Here is a 21,972-nt window from a genome sequence, read left to right on the forward strand (position 1 = left end):
GTAACAACAGTGTTGAAGGTATCCAATCCTCCCCCTGGTAACCCAGTTCAGGTCCATCTGTAACATGTAACAACAGTGTTGAAGGTAACCAATCCTCCCCCTGGTAACCCAGGTCAGGTCCATATGTAACAACAGTGTTGAAGGTAACCAATCCTCCCCCTGGTAACCCAGGTCAGGTCCATCTGTAACATGTAACAACAGTGTTGAAGGTAACCAATCCTCCCCCTGGTAACCCAGGTCAGGTCCATATGTAACAACAGTGTTGAAGATAACCAATCCTCCCCCTGGTAACCCAGGTCAGGTCCATCTGTAACATGTAACAACAGTGTTGAAGGTAACCAATCCTCCCACTGGTAACCCTGGTCAGGTCCATCTACAACATGTAACAACAGTGTTAAAGGTAACCAATCCTCCCCCTGGTAACCCAGGTCAGGTCCATATGTAACAACCGTGTTGAAGGTAACCAATCCTCCCCCTGGTAACCCAGGTCAGGTCCATCTGTAACATGTAACAACAGTGTTGAAGGTAACCAATCCTCCCCCTGGTAACCCAGTTCAGGTCCATCTACAACATGTAACAACAGTGTTGAAGGTAACCAATCCTCCCCCTGGTAACCCAGTTCAGGTCCATCTACAACATGTAACAACAGTGTTGAAGGTATCCAATCCTCCCCCTGGTAACCCAGGTCAGGTCCATCTGTAACATGTAACAACAGTGTTGAAGGTAACCAATCCTCCCCCTGGTAACCCAGTTCAGGTCCATCTACAACATGTAACAACAGTGTTGAAGGTATCCAATCCTCCCCCTGGTAACCCAGGTCAGGTCCATCTGTAACATGTACCAACAGTGTTGAAGGTAACCAATCCTCCCCCTGGTAACCCAGGTCAGGTCCATCTGTAACAACAGTGTTGAAGGTAACCAATCCTCCCCCTGGTAACCCAGGTCAGGTCCATATGTAACATGTAACAACAGTGTTGAAGGTAACCAATCCTCCCCCTGGTAACCCAGGTCAGGTCCATCTACAACATGTAACAACAGTGTTGAAGGTAACCAATCCTCCCCCTGGTAACCCAGGTCAGGTCCATCTGTAACAACAGTGTTGAAGGTATCCAATCCTCCCCCTGGTAACCCTGTTCAGGTCCATCTACAACATGTAACAACAGTGTTGAAGGTAACCAATCCTCCCCCTGGTAACCCAGGTCAGGTCCATCTGTAACATGTAACGACAATGTTGAAGGTAACCAATCCTCCCCCTGGTAACCCAGGTCAGGTCCATCTGTAACATGTAACATGTCAGTGTTGAAGGTAACCAATCCTCTCCCTGGTAACCCAGGTCAGGTCCATATGTAACAACAGTGTTGAAGGTAACCAATCCTCCCCCTGGTAACCCAGGTCAGGTCCATCTGTAACATGTAACAACAGTGTTGAAGGTAACCAATCCTCCCCCTGGTAACCCAGGTCAGATCCATATGTAACAACAGTGTTGAAGGTAACCAATCCTCCCCCTGGTAACCCAGGTCAGGTCCATATGTAACAACCGTGTTGAAGGTAACCAATCCTCCCCCTGGTAACCCAGGTCAGGTCCATCTGTAACATGTAACAACAGTGTTGAAGGTAACCAATCCTCCCCCTGGTAACCCAGTTCAGGTCCATCTACAACATGTAACAACAGTGTTGAAGGTATCCAATCCTCCCCCTGGTAACCCAGGTCAGGTCCATCTGTAACATGTACCAACAGTGTTGAAGGTAACCAATCCTCCCCCTGGTAACCCAGGTCAGGTCCATCTGTAACAACAGTGTTGAAGGTAACCAATCCTCCCCCTGGTAACCCAGGTCAGGTCCATATGTAACATGTAACAACAGTGTTGAAGGTAACCAATCCTCCCCCTGGTAACCCAGGTCAGGTCCATCTACAACATGTAACAACAGTGTTGAAGGTAACCAATCCTCTCCCTGGTAACCCAGGTCAGGTCCATCTGTAACATGTAACAACAGTGTTGAAGGTAACCAATCCTCCCCCTGGTAACCCAGGTCAGGTCCATCTGTAACAACAATGTTGAAGGTAACCAATCCTCTCCCTGGTAACCCAGGTCAGGTCCATCTGTAACATGTAACAACAGTGTTGAAGGTAACCAATCCTCCCCCTGGTAACCCAGGTCAGGTCCATCTACAACATATAACAACAGTGTTGAAGGTAACCAATCCTCTCCCTGGTAACCCAGGTCAGGTCCATCTGTAACAACAGTGTTGAAGGTAACCAATCCTCCCCCTGGTAACCCAGGTCAGGTCCATCTGTAACAACAGTGTTGAAGGTAACCAATCCTCCTCCTGGTAACCCAGGTCAGGTCCATCTGTAACATGTAACAACAGTGTTGAAGGTAACCAATCCTCCCCCTGGTAACCCAGGTCAGGTCCATCTACAACATGTAACAACAGTGTTGAAGGTAACCAATCCTCCCCCTGGTAACCCAGGTCAGGTCCATCTGTAACAACAGTGTTGAAGGTAACCAATCCTCCCCCTGGTAACCCAGGTCAGGTCCATCTACAACATGTAACAACATTGTTGAAGGTAACCAATCCTCCCCCTGGTAACCCAGGTCAGGTCCATCTGTAACATGTAACAACATTGTTGAAGGTAACCAATCCTCCCCCTGGTAACCCAGGTCAGGTCCATCTACAACATGTAACAACAGTGTTGAAGGTAACCAATCCTCCCCCTGGTAACCCAGGTCAGGTCCATCTGTAACATGTAACAACAGTGTTGAAGGTAACCAATCCTCCCCCTGGTAACCCAGGTCAGGTCCATCTGTAACATGTAACAACAGTGTTGAAGGTAACCAATCCTCCCCCTGGTAATCCAGGTCAGGTCCATCTACAACATGTAACAACAGTGTTGAAGGTAACCAATCCTCCCCCTGGTAACCCAGGTCAGGTCCATCTGTAACAACAGTGTTGAAGGTAACCAATCCTCCTCCTGGTAACCCAGGTCAGGTCCATCTGTAACATGTAACAACAGTGTTGAAGGTAACCAATCCTCCCCCTGGTAACCCAGGTCAGGTCCATATGTAACAACAGTGTTGAAGGTAACCAATCCTCCCCCTGGTAACCCAGGTCAGGTCCATCTACAACATGTAACGACAGTGTTGAAGGTAACCAATCCTCCCCCTGGTAACCCAGGTCAGATCCATATGTAACAACAGTGTTGAAGGTAACCAATCCTCCCCCTGGTAACCCAGGTCAGGTCCATCTACAACATGTAACAACAGTGTTAAAGGTAACCAATCCTCCCCCTGGTAACCCAGGTCAGATCCATATGTAACAACAGTGTTGAAGGTAACCAATCCTCCCCCTGGTAACCCAGGTCAGGTCCATCTACAACATGTAACAACAGTGTTAAAGGTAACCAATCCTCCCCCTGGTAACCCAGTTCAGGTCCATCTACAACATGTAACAACAGTGTTGAAGGTATCCAATCCTCCCCCTGGTAACCCAGGTCAGGTCCATCTGTAACATGTAACAACAGTGTTGAAGGTAACCAATCCTCCCCCTGGTAACCCAGTTCAGGTCCATCTACAACATGTAACAACAGTGTTGAAGGTATCCAATCCTCCCCCTGGTAACCCAGGTCAGGTCCATCTGTAACATGTAACAACAGTGTTGAAGGTAACCAATCCTCCCCCTGGTAACCCAGGTCAGGTCCATCTGTAACATGTACCAACAGTGTTGAAGGTAACCAATCCTCCCCCTGGTAACCCAGGTCAGGTCCATCTGTAACAACAGTGTTGAAGGTAACCAATCCTCCCCCTGGTAACCCAGGTCAGGTCCATATGTAACATGTAACAACAGTGTTGAAGGTAACCAATCCTCCCCCTGGTAACCCAGGTCAGGTCCATCTACAACATGTAACAACAGTGTTGAAGGTAACCAATCCTCCCCCTGGTAACCCAGGTCAGGTCCATCTGTAACATGTAACAACAGTGTTGAAGGTAACCAATCCTCCTCCTGGTAACCCAGGTCAGGTCCATCTACAACATGTAACAACAGTGTTGAAGGTAACCAATCCTCCCCCTGGTAACCCAGGTCAGGTCCATCTACAACATGTAACAACAGTGTTGAAGGTAACCAATCCTCCCCCTGGTAACCCAGGTCAGGTCCATCTGTAACATGTAACGACAATGTTGAAGGTAACCAATCCTCCCCCTGGTAACCCAGGTCAGGTCCATCTGTAACATGTAACATGTCAGTGTTGAAGGTAACCAATCCTCTCCCTGGTAACCCAGGTCAGGTCCATCTGTAACATGTAACAACAGTGTTGAAGGTAACCAATCCTCCCCCTGGTAACCCAGGTCAGGTCCATCTGTAACAACAATGTTGAAGGTAACCAATCCTCTCCCTGGTAACCCAGGTCAGGTCCATCTGTAACATGTAACAACAGTGTTGAAGGTAACCAATCCTCCCCCTGGTAACCCAGGTCAGGTCCATCTACAACATATAACAACAGTGTTGAAGGTAACCAATCCTCCCCCTGGTAACCCAGGTCAGGTCCATCTGTAACAACAGTGTTGAAGGTAACCAATCCTCCCCCTGGTAACCCAGTTCAGGTCCATCTGTAACATGTAACAACAGTGTTGAAGGTAACCAATCCTCCCCCTGGTAACCCAGTTCAGGTCCATCTGTAACATGTAACAACAGTGTTGAAGGTAACCAATCCTCCTCCTGGTAACCCAGGTCAGGTCCATCTGTAACAACAGTGTTGAAGGTAACCAATCCTCCCCCTGGTAACCCAGGTCAGGTCCATCTGTAACATGTAACAACAGTGTTGAAGGTAACCAATCCTCCCCCTGGTAACCCAGGTCAGGTCCATCTACAACATGTAACAACAGTGTTGAAGGTAACCAATCCTCCCCCTGGTAACCCAGGTCAGGTCCATCTGTAACAACAGTGTTGAAGGTAACCAATCCTCCTCCTGGTAACCCAGGTCAGGTCCATCTGTAACATGTAACAACAGTGTTGAAGGTAACCAATCCTCCCCCTGGTAATCCAGGTCAGGTCCATCTACAACATGTAACATGTAACAACAGTGTTAAAGGTAACCAATCCTCCCCCTGGTAACCCAGGTCAGGTCCATCTGTAACATGTAACAACAGTGTTGAAGGTAACCAATCCTCCCCTGGTAACCCAGGTCAGATCCATCTACAACATGTAACAACAGTGTTGAAGGTAACCAATCCTCCCCCTGGTAACCCAGGTCAGGTCCATCTACAACATGTAACAACAGTGTTGAAGGTAACCAATCCTCCCCCTGGTAACCATGTTCAGGTGCTGGATGACAGGAAGCAGTGGTGGAAGGTGTGTAACTGTTCCGGGGCGTCTGGCTATGTGCCAAACAACATCCTGGATGTCACCAAGGCTGTGGACGTCACTGTGCGGGGGGAACCCATCTATAGCCATACTATACAGGTAAGTCCCTGGACGGTGTCTCACAATAAGGTTCTCAGCATTTGTATGTTAATATTAGTCCTATTGACAGAGTAAAGTAATACAGTCGAGGCCAAAAGTTTTGAGAGTGGCTCAAATATACATTTTCACAATGTCTGCTGCCTCTGTTTGTATGATGGCAATTTGCATATACTCCAGAATGTTATGAAGAGTGATCAGATGAATTGCAATTAATTGCAAAGTCCCTCTTTGTCATGGAAATGAACTGAATCCCCCAAAAACATTTCCACTGCATTTCAGCCCTGCCACAAAAGGACCAGCTGACATCATGTCAGTGATTCTGTCATTAACACAGGTGTGAGTGTTGACGAGGACAAGGCTGGAGATCACTCTGTCATGCTGATTGAGTTCGAATAACAGACTGGAAGCTTGAAAAGGAGGGTGGTGCTTGGAATCATTGTTCTTCCTCTGTCAAACATGGTTACCTGCAAGGAAACACGTGCCGTCATCATTGCTTTGCACAAAAAGGGCTTCACAGGCAAGGATATTGCTGCCAGTAAGATTGCACCTAAATCAACCATTTATCGGATCATCAAGAACTTCAAGGAGAGCGGTTCAATTGTTGTGAAGAAGGCTTCAGGGCGCCCAAGAAAGTCCAGCAAGCGCCAGGACTGTTTCCTAAAGTTGATTCAGCTGCAGGATCGGGGCACCACCAGGACAGAGCTTGCTCAGGAATGGGAGCAGGCAGGTGTGAGTGCATCTGCACGCACAGTGAGGGGAAGACTTTTGGAGGATGGCCTGGTGTCAAGAAGGGCAGCAAAGAAGCCACTTCTCTCCAGGAAAAACATCAGGGACAGACTGATATTCTGCAAAAGGTACAGGGATCGGACTGCTGAGGTCTGGGGTAAAGTCATTTTCTCTGATGAATCCCCTTTCCGATTGTTTGGGGCATCCGGAAAAAAGCTTGTCCGGAGAAGACAAGGTGAGCGCTACCATCAGTCCTGTGTCATGCCAACAGTAAAGCATCCTGAGACCATTCATGTGTGGGGTTGCTTCTCAGCCAAGGGAGTGGGCTCACTCACAATTTTGCCTAAGAACACAGCCATGAATAAAGAATGGTACCAACACATCCTCCGAGAGCAACTTCTCCCAACCATCCAGGAACAGTTTGGTGACGAACAATGCCTTTTCCAGCATGATGGAGCACCTTGCCATAAGGCAAAGTGATAACTAAGTGGTTCGGGGAACAAAACATCGATATTTTGGGTCCATGGCCAGGAAACTCCCCAGACCTTAATCCCATTGAAAACTTGTTGTCAATCCTCAAGAGGCGGGTGGACAAACAAAACCCCACAAATTCTGACAAACTCCAAGCATTGATTATGCAAGAATGGGCTGCCATCAGTCAGGATGTGGCCCAGAAGTTAATTGACAGCATGCCAGGGCGGATTGCAGAGGTCTTGAAAAAGAAGGGTCAACACTGCAAATATTGTCTCTTTGCATCAACTTCATGTAATTGTCAATAAAAGCCTTTGACACTTATGAAATGCTTGTAATTATACTTCAGTATTCCATAGTAACATCTAACAAAAATATCTAAAGACACTGAGGCAGACTTTGTGAAAATGTATATTTGTGTCAAAAACTTTTGGCCACGACTGTAGACTCCTCTCCTCTACATGTTCCACCAGTCCTATTGACAGAGTAAAGCATCTCGTCAGCCATTAAATCATGTCCCTGTCATACATCTCATATTCATCTGTCTGTCTGTCTCATTTCCACCTGCTCCTCATTGTCTTTCACATGAAGCTAATGATGCCAAAGAAGGAGTTTGAGTTGTTCAAGGTATGGTTGGTTGGACCAGAGTCATACTGTACATACAGTATATATGGCTCTGGGTGAGAATGGCTGTGTGCTGAGTGCCTCTAGTGCAGGGATGGGCAACTTTGATGTGGGCCACAAAAATCTGAACTTATCATGAGGGTGCTGCAGTGGCTCGCGAGTCTGTTTACCCACTTCCATACCCACACATACCCCCTAACCTTCTGCAGTCAGAGCCGGCCCTAACCTTCTGCAGTCGGAGCCGGCCCTAACCTTCTGCAGTCGGAGCCGGCCCTAACCTTCTGCAGTCGGAGCCGGCCCTAACCTTCTGCAGTCGGAGCCGGCCCTAACCTTCTGCAGTCGGAGCCGGCCCTAACCTTCTGCAGTCGGAGCCGGCCCTAACCTTCTGCAGTCGGAGCCGGCCCTAACCTTCTGCAGTCGGAGCCGGCCCTAACCTTCTGCAGTCGGAGCCGGCCCTAACCTTCTGCAGTCGGAGCCGGCCCTAACCTTCTGCAGTCGGAGCCGGCCCTAACCTTCTGCAGTCGGAGCCGGCTCTAACCTTCTGCAGTCGGAGCCGGCCCTAACCTTCTGCAGTCGGAGCCGGCCCTAACCTTCTGCAGTCGGAGCCGGCCCTAACCTTCTGCAGTCGGAGCCGGCCCTAACCTTCTGCAGTCGGAGCCGGCCCTAACCTTCTGCAGTCGGAGCCGTCCCTAACCTTCTGCAGTCGGAGCCGTCCCTAACCTTCTGCAGTCGGAGCCGGCCCTAACCTTCTGCAGTCGGAGCCGGCCCTAACCTTCTGCAGTCGGAGCCGGCCCTAACCTTCTGCAGTCGGAGCCGGCCCTAACCTTCTGCAGTCAGAGCCGGCCCTAACCTTCTGGGGGCCCTAAGTGACATTATGTTTTACAGTTAATTTCCTGTAATTCTACACATTTATCCATCACCATAGTGACCTTTCCCACGGGTGTGGTCATCTTTACTCAGGTCCGGGGGCAGAGAGTAATGTTTGCAGTTTTTTATAGGATATCTGAGTGAGAGTGACTAACAGAAATACCCACTTTTCAGTAATTCGACCATGATTACCTCAAGTTTAGATAGAGGGCTAGACTAATTTACCAATCTACATTTATTTAGCTGACATGGGCTAATTGAGTGACTGTCAGTGTCTGACATAACAAGAGAAAAACTGCTGATACACAAACACATTTCAAAATTGTACCTTGTTCATTCTACTATTATAACTGTCATCAGTAAGTTGAGACCCTGAATGAGTTCCCAAGGGCCTACATCCCTGCTGTAGTGTTTCGATTTCCCATCTAGCCGAGCTACTGGCTCCCTTCCATGTTAGACGTCTAGAATCCCTCCCTCTATATCCTCCTCCCTGTGGTTTCATCTGAACCATGTTACACCGCCTTGTCAATGTGCTGTGGTTTCATCTGAACCATGTTACACCGCCTTGTCAATGTGCTGTGGTTTCATCTGAACCATGTTACACCGCCTTGTCAATGTGCTGTGGTTTCATCTGAACCATGTTACACCGCCTTGTCAAGGTGCTGTGGTTTCATCTGAACCATGTTACACCGCCTTGTCAAGGTGCTGTGGTTTCATCTGAACCATGTTACACCGCCTTGTCAAGGTGCTGTGGTTTCATCTGAGCCATGTTACACCGCCTTGTCAATGTGCTGTGGTTTCATCTGAACCATGTTACACCGCCTTGTCAATGTGCTGTGGTTTCATCAGAACCATGTTACACCGCCTTGTCAATGTGCTGTGGTTTCATCTGAACCATGTTACACCGCCTTGTCAATGTGCTGTGGTTTCGAGGTTTCTTGTCAGTTGTCTTTGCACCTGAGTGAGTTTGCGGTGCCTTGTCAAGGTGCTGTGGTTTCACCTGAGTGAGTGTGCGGTGCCTTGTCAAGGTGCTGTGGTTTCACCTGAGTGAGTTTGCGGTGCCTTGTCAAGGTGCTGTGGTTTCACCTGAGTGAGTTTGCGGTGCCTTGTCAAGGTGCTGTGGTTTCACCTGAGTGAGTTTGCGGTGCCTTGTCAAGGTGCTGTGGTTTCACCTGAGTGAGTTTGCGGTGCCTTGTCAAGGTGCTGTGGTTTCACCTGAGTGAGTTTGCGGTGCCTTGTCAAGGTGCTGTGGTTTCACCTGAGTGAGTGTGCGGTGCCTTGTCAAGGTGCTGTGGTTTCACCTGAGTGAGTTTGCGGTGTGCCTTGTCAAGGTGCTGTGGTTTCACCTGAGTGAGTTTGCGGTGCCTTGGGCAAAGTACAGTACAACACCTCATAACCGTGTTTTATTTCCATCTCCTCATGCAAGCAATTACTGGGAGAGTTGAACGAGGTAACTAAGCAACGTCTGCTTCATATTAATACAGTGGATGGATTCTGTTGGTGATGATTGTAGGCTAGATCTGTTATTTTATACTTTTTTTATTTTTTATTATTATATTTATTTTTTTACCCCTTTTCTCCACAATTTTGTGGTATCCAATTGGTAGTTACAGTCTTGTCTCATCGCTGCAACTCCCGTACGGACTTGAGAGAGGCAAAGGTCGAGAGCCGTGCGTCCTCCAAAACACAACCCAACCAGGCCGCACTGCTTCTTGACACAATGCCCACTTAACCCGGAAGCCAGCCGCACCAATGTGCCGGAGGAAACACTTCGTACACCTGGCGACCGTGTCAGCGTCCACTGCGCCCGGCCCGCCACAGGAGTTGCTCATGCACGATGAGACAAGAACTTCCCTGCCGACCAAACCCTCCCCTAACCCAGACGACGCTGGGCCAATTGTGCGCCGCCTCATGGGTCTCCCGGTCGCGGCCGGCTGCGACAGAGCCTGGACTCAAACCCAGAGGCTGGACTAAAACTGCGATGCAGTGCCTTAGACCACTGCACCACTCGGGAGTCCCAGGCTAGATCTGTTCTGAGTTCACCACTGCAGTCTCCTCGTCTCTTCTCCTCCTCAGAAACAGCGGACGGACTACGTCCCCAAACCCATGGCCACCCCCATGCCCCCCATCCCTACACCCCTCCCTCCTGCCCCTCCACGTCTCCCCACCCCTCCCCTGCCCCCCCCGGCCGAACCCCCTCGGCCCCCGCCCAGTACGGTGAGCAGACAGAGCAGCAACACCTCCAGCGACGCCGGAAGCATCCCAGGCAGCGTCACCATGAGAGACCACCCAAACCAGAGGCCCCTGCCAGTCAACCGTAAGTCACGCCTGTCTTCATGTAACTTTAGGAAAGGTTGTTGGGTGTCTATGTACTGTAATGTCTCCTGGTGACCTAATGGCTGTTGTTGGGTGTCTATGTAATGTAATGTCTCCTGGTGATCTAATGGTTGTTGGGTGTCTATGTACTGTAATGTCTCCTGGTGACCTAATGGTTGTTGGGTGTCTATGTACTGTAATGTCTCCTGGTGACCTAATGGTTGTTGTTGGGTGTCTATGTACTGTAATGTCTCCTGGTGATCTGGTGGCTGTTGTTGGGTGTCTATGTACTGTAATGTCTCCTGGTGACCTAATGGTTGTTGGGTGTCTATGTACTGTAATGTCTCCTGGTGACCTAATGGTTGTTGGGTGTCTATGTACTGTAATGTCTCCTGGTGACCTAATGGTTGTTGTTGGGTGTCTATGTACTGTAATGTCTCCTGGTGATCTAATGGTTGTTGTTGGGTGTCTATGTACTGTAATGTCTCCTGGTGATCTAATGGCTGTTGTTGGGTGTCTATGTACTGTAATGTCTCCTGGTGATCTAATGGCTGTTGTTGGGTGTCTATGTACTGTAATGTCTCCTGGTGATCTAATGGCTGTTGTTGGGTGTCTATGTACTGTAATGTCTCCTGGTGACCTAATGGTTGTTGGGTGTCTATGTACTGTAATGTCTCCTGGTGACCTAATGGCTGTTGTTGGGTGTCTATCTACTGTAATGTCTCCTGGTGACCTAATGGTTGTTGTTGGGTGACTATGTACTGTAATGTCTCCTGGTGACCTAATGGTTGTTGGTTGTCTATGTACTGTAATGTCTCCTGGTGATCTGGTGGCTGTTGTTGGGTGACTATGTACTGTAATGTCTCCTGGTGACCTAATGGTTGTTGGGTGTCTATGTACTGTAATGTCTCCTGGTGATCTAATGGCTGTTGGGTGTCTATGTACTGTAATGTCTCCTGGTGATCTAATGGCTGTTGTTGGGTGTCTATGTACTGTAATGTCTCCTGGTGACCTAATGGCTGTTGGGTGTCTATGTACTGTAATGTCTCCTGGTGACCTAATGGCTGTTGGGTGTCTATGTACTGTAATGTCTCCTGGTGACCTAATGGTTGTTGGGTGTCTATGTACTGTAATGTCTCCTGGTGACCTAATGGTTGTTGGGTGTCTATGTACTGTAATGTCTCCTGGTGATCTAATGGCTGTTGTTGGGTGTCTATGTACTGTAATGTCTCCTGGTGACCTTATTGCTGTTGGGTGTCTATGTACTGTAATGTCTCCTGGTGACCTAATGGTTGTTGTTAGGTGTCTATGTACTGTAATGTCTCCTGGTGACCTAATGGTTGTTGGGTGTCTATGTACTGTAATGTCTCCTGGTGATCTAATGGCTGTTGTTGGGTGTCTATGTACTGTAATGTCTCCTGGTGATCTGATGGCTGTTGTTGGGTGTCTATGTACTGTAATGTCTCCTGGTGACCTAATGGTTGTTGGGTGTCTATGTACTGTAATGTCTCCTGGTGACCTAATGGTTGTTGGGTGTCTATGTACTGTAATGTCTCCTGGTGATCTGGTGGCTGTTGGGTGACTATGTACTGTAATGTCTCCTGGTGATCTGGTGGCTGTTGTTGGGTGTCTATGTACTGTAATGTCTCCTGGGGATCTAATGGCTGTTGTTGGGTGTCTATGTACTGTAATGTCTCCTGGTGATCTGGTGGCTGTTGTTGGGTGTCTATGTACTGTAATGTCTCCTGGTGACCTAATGGTTGTTGGGTGTCTATGTACTGTAATGTCTCCTGGTGATCTGGTGGCTGTTGGGTGACTATGTACTGTAATGTCTCCTGGTGATCTGGTGGCTGTTGTTGGGTGTCTATGTACTGTAATGTCTCCTGGGGATCTAATGGCTGTTGTTGGGTGTCTATGTACTGTAATGTCTCCTGGTGATCTGGTGGCTGTTGTTGGGTGTCTATGTACTGTAATGTCTCCTGGTGACCTAATGGTTGTTGTTAGGTGTCTATGTACTGTAATGTCTCCTGGTGACCTAATGGCTGTTGTTGGGTGTCTATGTACTGTAATGTCTCCTGGTGATCTGGTGGTTGTTGGGTGTCTATGTACTGTAATGTCTCCTGGTGACCTAATGGTTGTTGGGTGTCTATGTACTGTAATGTCTCCTGGTGACCTAATGGTTGTTGGGTGTTTATGTACTGTAATGTCTCCTGGTGATCTAATGGCTGTTGGGTGTCTATGTACTGTAATGTCTCCTGGTGACCTTATGGCTGTTGTTGGGTGTCTATGTACTGTAATGTCTCCTGGTGATCTAATGGCTGTTGGGTGTCTATGTACTGTAATGTCTCCTGGTGATCTAATGGCTGTTGTTGGGTGTCTATGTACTGTAATGTCTCCTGGTGATCTGGTGGCTGTTGTTGGGTGTCTATGTACTGTAATGTCTCCTGGTGATCTAATGGCTGTTGTTGGGTGTCTATGTACTGTAATGTCTCCTGGTGACCTAATGGCTGTTGTTGGGTGTCTATGTACTGTAATGTCTCCTGGTGACCTAATGGCTGTTGTTGGGTGTCTATGTACTGTAATGTCTCCTGGTGACCTAATGGTTGTTGGTTGTCTATGTACTGTAATGTCTCCTGGTGACCTAATGGCTGTTGTTGGGTGTCTATGTACTGTAATGTCTCCTGGTGACCTAATGGCTGTTGTTGGGTGTCTATGTACTGTAATGTCTCCTGGTGACCTAATGGCTGTTGGGTGTCTATGTACTGTAATGTCTCCTGGTGACCTAATGGCTGTTGGGTGTCTATGTACTGTAATGTCTCCTGGTGACCTAATGGTTGTTGGGTGTCTATGTACTGTAATGTCTCCTGGTGATCTGGTGGCTGTTGTTGGGTGTCTATGTACTCTAATGTCTCCTGGTGACCTAATGGTTGTTGGGTGTCTATGTACTGTAATGTCTCCTGGTGACCTAATGGTTGTTGGGTGTCTATGTACTGTAATGTCTCCTGGTGATCTAATGGTTGTTGTTAGGTGTCTATGTACTGTAATGTCTCCTGGTGATCTAATGGTTGTTGTTAGGTGTCTATGTACTGTAATGTCTCCTGGTGATCTAATGGCTGTTGTTGGGTGTCTATGTATTGTAATGTCTCCTGGTGACCTAATGGTTGTTGGGTGTCTATGTACTGTAATGTCTCCTGGTGATCTAATGGTTGTTGTTGGGTGTCTATGTACTGTAATGTCTCCTGGTGACCTAATGGCTGTTGTTGGGTGTCTATGTACTGTAATGTCTCCTGGTGACCTAATGGTTGTTGGGTGTCTATGTACTGTAATGTCTCCTGGTGATCTAATGGTTGTTGGGTGTCTATGTACTGTAATGTCTCCTGGTGACCTAATGGTTGTTGGGTGTCTATGTACTGTAATGTCTCCTGGTGATCTGGTGGCTGTTGTTGGGTGTCTATCTACTGTAATGTCTCCTGGTGACCTAATGGTTGTTGTTGGGTGACTATGTACTGTAATGTCTCCTGGTGACCTAATGGTTGTTGGTTGTCTATGTACTGTAATGTCTCCTGGTGATCTGGTGGCTGTTGTTGGGTGACTATGTACTGTAATGTCTCCTGGTGACCTAATGGTTGTTGGGTGTCTATGTACTGTAATGTCTCCTGGTGATCTAATGGCTGTTGGGTGTCTATGTACTGTAATGTCTCCTGGTGATCTAATGGCTGTTGTTGGGTGTCTATGTACTGTAATGTCTCCTGGTGACCTAATGGCTGTTGGGTGTCTATGTACTGTAATGTCTCCTGGTGACCTAATGGCTGTTGGGTGTCTATGTACTGTAATGTCTCCTGGTGACCTAATGGTTGTTGGGTGTCTATGTACTGTAATGTCTCCTGGTGACCTAATGGTTGTTGGGTGTCTATGTACTGTAATGTCTCCTGGTGATCTAATGGCTGTTGTTGGGTGTCTATGTACTGTAATGTCTCCTGGTGACCTTATTGCTGTTGGGTGTCTATGTACTGTAATGTCTCCTGGTGACCTAATGGTTGTTGTTAGGTGTCTATGTACTGTAATGTCTCCTGGTGACCTAATGGTTGTTGGGTGTCTATGTACTGTAATGTCTCCTGGTGATCTAATGGCTGTTGTTGGGTGTCTATGTACTGTAATGTCTCCTGGTGATCTGATGGCTGTTGTTGGGTGTCTATGTACTGTAATGTCTCCTGGTGACCTAATGGTTGTTGGGTGTCTATGTACTGTAATGTCTCCTGGTGACCTAATGGTTGTTGGGTGTCTATGTACTGTAATGTCTCCTGGTGATCTGGTGGCTGTTGGGTGACTATGTACTGTAATGTCTCCTGGTGATCTGGTGGCTGTTGTTGGGTGTCTATGTACTGTAATGTCTCCTGGGGATCTAATGGCTGTTGTTGGGTGTCTATGTACTGTAATGTCTCCTGGTGATCTGGTGGCTGTTGTTGGGTGTCTATGTACTGTAATGTCTCCTGGTGACCTAATGGTTGTTGGGTGTCTATGTACTGTAATGTCTCCTGGTGATCTGGTGGCTGTTGGGTGACTATGTACTGTAATGTCTCCTGGTGATCTGGTGGCTGTTGTTGGGTGTCTATGTACTGTAATGTCTCCTGGGGATCTAATGGCTGTTGTTGGGTGTCTATGTACTGTAATGTCTCCTGGTGATCTGGTGGCTGTTGTTGGGTGTCTATGTACTGTAATGTCTCCTGGTGACCTAATGGTTGTTGTTAGGTGTCTATGTACTGTAATGTCTCCTGGTGACCTAATGGCTGTTGTTGGGTGTCTATGTACTGTAATGTCTCCTGGTGATCTGGTGGTTGTTGGGTGTCTATGTACTGTAATGTCTCCTGGTGACCTAATGGTTGTTGGGTGTCTATGTACTGTAATGTCTCCTGGTGACCTAATGGTTGTTGGGTGTTTATGTACTGTAATGTCTCCTGGTGATCTAATGGCTGTTGGGTGTCTATGTACTGTAATGTCTCCTGGTGACCTTATGGCTGTTGTTGGGTGTCTATGTACTGTAATGTCTCCTGGTGATCTAATGGCTGTTGGGTGTCTATGTACTGTAATGTCTCCTGGTGATCTAATGGCTGTTGTTGGGTGTCTATGTACTGTAATGTCTCCTGGTGATCTGGTGGCTGTTGTTGGGTGTCTATGTACTGTAATGTCTCCTGGTGATCTAATGGCTGTTGTTGGGTGTCTATGTACTGTAATGTCTCCTGGTGACCTAATGGCTGTTGTTGGGTGTCTATGTACTGTAATGTCTCCTGGTGACCTAATGGCTGTTGTTGGGTGTCTATGTACTGTAATGTCTCCTGGTGACCTAATGGTTGTTGGTTGTCTATGTACTGTAATGTCTCCTGGTGACCTAATGGCTGTTGTTGGGTGTCTATGTACTGTAATGTCTCCTGGTGACCTAATGGCTGTTGTTGGGTGTCTATGTACTGTAATGTCTCCTGGTGACCTAATGGCTGTTGGGTGTCTATGTACTGTAATGTCTCCTGGTGACCTAATGGCTGTTGGGTGTCTATGTACTGTAATGTCTCCTGGTGACCTAATGGTTGTTGGGTGTCTATGTACTGTAATGTCTCCTGGTGATCTGGTGGCTGTTGTTAGGTGTCTATGTACTGTAATGTCTCCTGGTGATCTAATGGTTGTTGTTAGGTGTCTATGTACTGTAATGTCTCCTGGTGATCTAATGGCTGTTGTTGGGTGTCTATGTATTGTAATGTCTCCTGGTGACCTAATGGTTGTTGGGTGTCTATGTACTGTAATGTCTCCTGGTGATCTAATGGTTGTTGTTGGGTGTCTATGTACTGTAATGTCTCCTGGTGACCTAATGGCTGTTGTTGGGTGTCTATGTACTGTAATGTCTCCTGGTGACCTAATGGTTGTTGGGTGTCTATGTACTGTAATGTCTCCTGGTGATCTAATGGTTGTTGGGTGTCTATGTACTGTAATGTCTCCTGGTGACCTAATGGTTGTTGGGTGTCTATGTACTGTAATGTCTCCTGGTGATCTGGTGGCTGTTGTTGGGTGTCTATCTACTGTAATGTCTCCTGGTGACCTAATGGTTGTTGTTGGGTGACTATGTACTGTAATGTCTCCTGGTGACCTAATGGTTGTTGGTTGTCTATGTACTGTAATGTCTCCTGGTGATCTGGTGGCTGTTGTTGGGTGACTATGTACTGTAATGTCTCCTGGTGACCTAATGGTTGTTGGGTGTCTATGTACTGTAATGTCTCCTGGTGATCTAATGGCTGTTGGGTGTCTATGTACTGTAATGTCTCCTGGTGATCTAATGGCTGTTGTTGGGTGTCTATGTACTGTAATGTCTCCTGGTGACCTAATGGCTGTTGGGTGTCTATGTACTGTAATGTCTCCTGGTGACCTAATGGCTGTTGGGTGTCTATGTACTGTAATGTCTCCTGGTGACCTAATGGTTGTTGGGTGTCTATGTACTGTAATGTCTCCTGGTGACCTAATGGTTGTTGGGTGTCTATGTACTGTAATGTCTCCTGGTGATCTAATGGCTGTTGTTGGGTGTCTATGTACTGTAATGTCTCCTGGTGACCTTATTGCTGTTGGGTGTCTATGTACTGTAATGTCTCCTGGTGACCTAATGGTTGTTGTTAGGTGTCTATGTACTGTAATGTCTCCTGGTGACCTAATGGTTGTTGGGTGTCTATGTACTGTAATGTCTCCTGGTGATCTAATGGCTGTTGTTGGGTGTCTATGTACTGTAATGTCTCCTGGTGATCTGATGGCTGTTGTTGGGTGTCTATGTACTGTAATGTCTCCTGGTGACCTAATGGTTGTTGGGTGTCTATGTACTGTAATGTCTCCTGGTGACCTAATGGTTGTTGGGTGTCTATGTACTGTAATGTCTCCTGGTGATCTGGTGGCTGTTGGGTGACTATGTACTGTAATGTCTCCTGGTGATCTGGTGGCTGTTGTTGGGTGTCTATGTACTGTAATGTCTCCTGGGGATCTAATGGCTGTTGTTGGGTGTCTATGTACTGTAATGTCTCCTGGTGATCTGGTGGCTGTTGTTGGGTGTCTATGTACTGTAATGTCTCCTGGTGACCTAATGGTTGTTGGGTGTCTATGTACTGTAATGTCTCCTGGTGATCTGGTGGCTGTTGGGTGACTATGTACTGTAATGTCTCCTGGTGATCTGGTGGCTGTTGTTGGGTGTCTATGTACTGTAATGTCTCCTGGGGATCTAATGGCTGTTGTTGGGTGTCTATGTACTGTAATGTCTCCTGGTGATCTGGTGGCTGTTGTTGGGTGTCTATGTACTGTAATGTCTCCTGGTGACCTAATGGTTGTTGTTAGGTGTCTATGTACTGTAATGTCTCCTGGTGACCTAATGGCTGTTGTTGGGTGTCTATGTACTGTAATGTCTCCTGGTGATCTGGTGGTTGTTGGGTGTCTATGTACTGTAATGTCTCCTGGTGACCTAATGGTTGTTGGGTGTCTATGTACTGTAATGTCTCCTGGTGACCTAATGGTTGTTGGGTGTTTATGTACTGTAATGTCTCCTGGTGATCTAATGGCTGTTGGGTGTCTATGTACTGTAATGTCTCCTGGTGACCTTATGGCTGTTGTTGGGTGTCTATGTACTGTAATGTCTCCTGGTGATCTAATGGCTGTTGGGTGTCTATGTACTGTAATGTCTCCTGGTGATCTAATGGCTGTTGTTGGGTGTCTATGTACTGTAATGTCTCCTGGTGATCTCGTGGCTGTTGTTGGGTGTCTATGTACTGTAATGTCTCCTGGTGATCTAATGGCTGTTGTTGGGTGTCTATGTACTGTAATGTCTCCTGGTGACCTAATGGCTGTTGTTGGGTGTCTATGTACTGTAATGTCTCCTGGTGACCTAATGGCTGTTGTTGGGTGTCTATGTACTGTAATGTCTCCTGGTGACCTAATGGTTGTTGGTTGTCTATGTACTGTAATGTCTCCTGGTGACCTAATGGCTGTTGTTGGGTGTCTATGTACTGTAATGTCTCCTGGTGACCTAATGGCTGTTGTTGGGTGTCTATGTACTGTAATGTCTCCTGGTGACCTAATGGCTGTTGGGTGTCTATGTACTGTAATGTCTCCTGGTGACCTAATGGCTGTTGGGTGTCTATGTACTGTAATGTCTCCTGGTGACCTAATGGTTGTTGGGTGTCTATGTACTGTAATGTCTCCTGGTGATCTGGTGGCTGTTGTTGGGTGTCTATGTACTCTAATGTCTCCTGGTGACCTAATGGTTGTTGGGTGTCTATGTACTGTAATGTCTCCTGGTGACCTAATGGTTGTTGGGTGTCTATGTACTGTAATGTCTCCTGGTGATCTAATGGTTGTTGTTAGGTGTCTATGTACTGTAATGTCTCCTGGTGATCTAATGGTTGTTGTTAGGTGTCTATGTACTGTAATGTCTCCTGGTGATCTAATGGCTGTTGTTGGGTGTCTATGTATTGTAATGTCTCCTGGTGACCTAATGGTTGTTGGGTGTCTATGTACTGTAATGTCTCCTGGTGATCTAATGGTTGTTGTTGGGTGTCTATGTACTGTAATGTCTCCTGGTGACCTAATGGCTGTTGTTGGGTGTCTATGTACTGTAATGTCTCCTGGTGACCTAATGGTTGTTGGGTGTCTATGTACTGTAATGTCTCCTGGTGATCTAATGGTTGTTGGGTGTCTATGTACTGTAATGTCTCCTGGTGACCTAATGGTTGTTGGGTGTCTATGTACTGTAATGTCTCCTGGTGATCTGGTGGCTGTTGTTGGGTGACTATGTACTGTAATGTCTCCTGGTGATCTAATGGTTGTTGGGTGTCTATGTACTGTAATGTCTCCTGGTGACCTAATGGTTGTTGGGTGTCTATGTACTGTAATGTCTCCTGGTGATCTAATGGCTGGTGTTGGGTGTCTATGTACTGTAATGTCTCCTGGTGACCTAATGGCTGTTGTTGGGTGTCTATGTACTGTAATGTCTCCTGGTGATCTAATGGTTGTTGGGTGTCTATGTACTGTAATGTCTCCTGGTGATCTAATGGTTGTTGGGTGTCTATGTACTGTAATGTCTCCTGGTGATCTGGTGGCTGTTGTTGGGTGTCTATGTACTGTAATGTCTCCTGGTGACCTAATGGTTGTTGGGTGTCTATGTACTGTAATGTCTCCTGGTGATCTGGTGGCTGTTGGGTGACTATGTACTGTAATGTCTCCTGGTGATCTGGTGGCTGTTGTTGGGTGTCTATGTACTGTAATGTCTCCTGGGGATCTAATGGCTGTTGTTGGGTGTCTATGTACTGTAATGTCTCCTGGTGATCTGGTGGCTGTTGTTGGGTGTCTATGTACTGTAATGTCTCCTGGTGACCTAATGGTTGTTGTTAGGTGTCTATGTACTGTAATGTCTCCTGGTGACCTAATGGCTGTTGTTGGGTGTCTATGTACTGTAATGTCTCCTGGTGATCTGGTGGTTGTTGGGTGTCTATGTACTGTAATGTCTCCTGGTGACCTAATGGTTGTTGGGTGTCTATGTACTGTAATGTCTCCTGGTGACCTAATGGTTGTTGGGTGTTTATGTACTGTAATGTCTCCTGGTGATCTAATGGCTGTTGGGTGTCTATGTACTGTAATGTCTCCTGGTGACCTTATGGCTGTTGTTGGGTGTCTATGTACTGTAATGTCTCCTGGTGATCTAATGGCTGTTGGGTGTCTATGTACTGTAATGTCTCCTGGTGATCTAATGGCTGTTGTTGGGTGTCTATGTACTGTAATGTCTCCTGGTGATCTGGTGGCTGTTGTTGGGTGTCTATGTACTGTAATGTCTCCTGGTGATCTAATGGCTGTTGTTGGGTGTCTATGTACTGTAATGTCTCCTGGTGAACTAATGGCTGTTGTTGGGTGTCTATGTACTGTAATGTCTCCTGGTGACCTAATGGCTGTTGTTGGGTGTCTATGTACTGTAATGTCTCCTGGTGACCTAATGGTTGTTGGTTGTCTATGTACTGTAATGTCTCCTGGTGACCTAATGGCTGTTGTTGGGTGTCTATGTACTGTAATGTCTCCTGGTGACCTAATGGCTGTTGTTGGGTGTCTATGTACTGTAATGTCTCCTGGTGACCTAATGGCTGTTGGGTGTCTATGTACTGTAATGTCTCCTGGTGACCTAATGGCTGTTGGGTGTCTATGTACTGTAATGTCTCCTGGTGACCTAATGGTTGTTGGGTGTCTATGTACTGTAATGTCTCCTGGTGATCTGGTGGCTGTTGTTGGGTGTCTATGTACTCTAATGTCTCCTGGTGACCTAATGGTTGTTGGGTGTCTATGTACTGTAATGTCTCCTGGTGACCTAATGGTTGTTGGGTGTCTATGTACTGTAATGTCTCCTGGTGATCTAATGGTTGTTGTTAGGTGTCTATGTACTGTAATGTCTCCTGGTGATCTAATGGTTGTTGTTAGGTGTCTATGTACTGTAATGTCTCCTGGTGATCTAATGGCTGTTGTTGGGTGTCTATGTATTGTAATGTCTCCTGGTGACCTAATGGTTGTTGGGTGTCTATGTACTGTAATGTCTCCTGGTGATCTAATGGTTGTTGTTGGGTGTCTATGTACTGTAATGTCTCCTGGTGACCTAATGGCTGTTGTTGGGTGTCTATGTACTGTAATGTCTCCTGGTGACCTAATGGTTGTTGGGTGTCTATGTACTGTAATGTCTCCTGGTGATCTAATGGTTGTTGGGTGTCTATGTACTGTAATGTCTCCTGGTGACCTAATGGTTGTTGGGTGTCTATGTACTGTAATGTCTCCTGGTGATCTGGTGGCTGTTGTTGGGTGACTATGTACTGTAATGTCTCCTGGTGATCTAATGGTTGTTGGGTGTCTATGTACTGTAATGTCTCCTGGTGACCTAATGGTTGTTGGGTGTCTATGTACTGTAATGTCTCCTGGTGATCTAATGGCTGGTGTTGGGTGTCTATGTACTGTAATGTCTCCTGGTGACCTAATGGCTGTTGTTGGGTGTCTATGTACTGTAATGTCTCCTGGTGATCTAATGGTTGTTGGGTGTCTATGTACTGTAATGTCTCCTGGTGATCTAATGGTTGTTGGGTGTCTATGTACTGTAATGTCTCCTGGTGACCTAATGGCTGTTGTTGGGTGTCTGTTTTCCCTGACAGAGGGTTGTAGACTCTTATGATGTCATACTGTTTCTCCGGGCAAGGTGTCGGTACTATAATGTTTACTTCCTGGTGGCTGGCGGTGGGCAGGGTTAATATCAGGAGTCTGGATTAGGATTAGGGTCAGGGTTTAGGGTTGGGGTTAGGGTCAGGGTTTAGGGTTTGGGTTAGGGTCAGGGGTCAGGGTTGGGGTTAGGGTCAGGGGTCAGGGTCGGGGTTAGGGTTTAGGGTTTAGGGTTGGGGTTAGGGTCAGGGGTTTAGGGTTAAGGGTCAGGGTTTGGGGTTAGGGTCAGAGTTTAGGGTTGGGGTTAGGGTC

General features: G+C 47.0%; 1 protein-coding gene across 1 annotated transcript in view; it reads left to right on the forward strand.

The window, feature by feature from the left end:
* The window catches only part of eps8a (epidermal growth factor receptor pathway substrate 8a), a gene marked incomplete at both ends in the record, with an annotated part of 66,574 nt that overhangs the window by 41,617 nt on the left and 2,985 nt on the right, over positions 1 to 21,972 (forward strand). Inside the window, 2 exons of the mRNA XM_038982358.1 lie at positions 5,320 to 5,460; positions 10,225 to 10,465. Of these exons, the coding sequence (XP_038838286.1) occupies positions 5,320 to 5,460; positions 10,225 to 10,465 (382 nt within the window). The remainder of the gene's footprint in view (positions 1 to 5,319; positions 5,461 to 10,224; positions 10,466 to 21,972) is intronic.

Source organism: Salvelinus namaycush, unplaced genomic scaffold (assembly GCF_016432855.1).
Source record: "Salvelinus namaycush isolate Seneca unplaced genomic scaffold, SaNama_1.0 Scaffold1137, whole genome shotgun sequence".
NCBI lineage: Eukaryota > Metazoa > Chordata > Actinopteri > Salmoniformes > Salmonidae > Salvelinus > Salvelinus namaycush.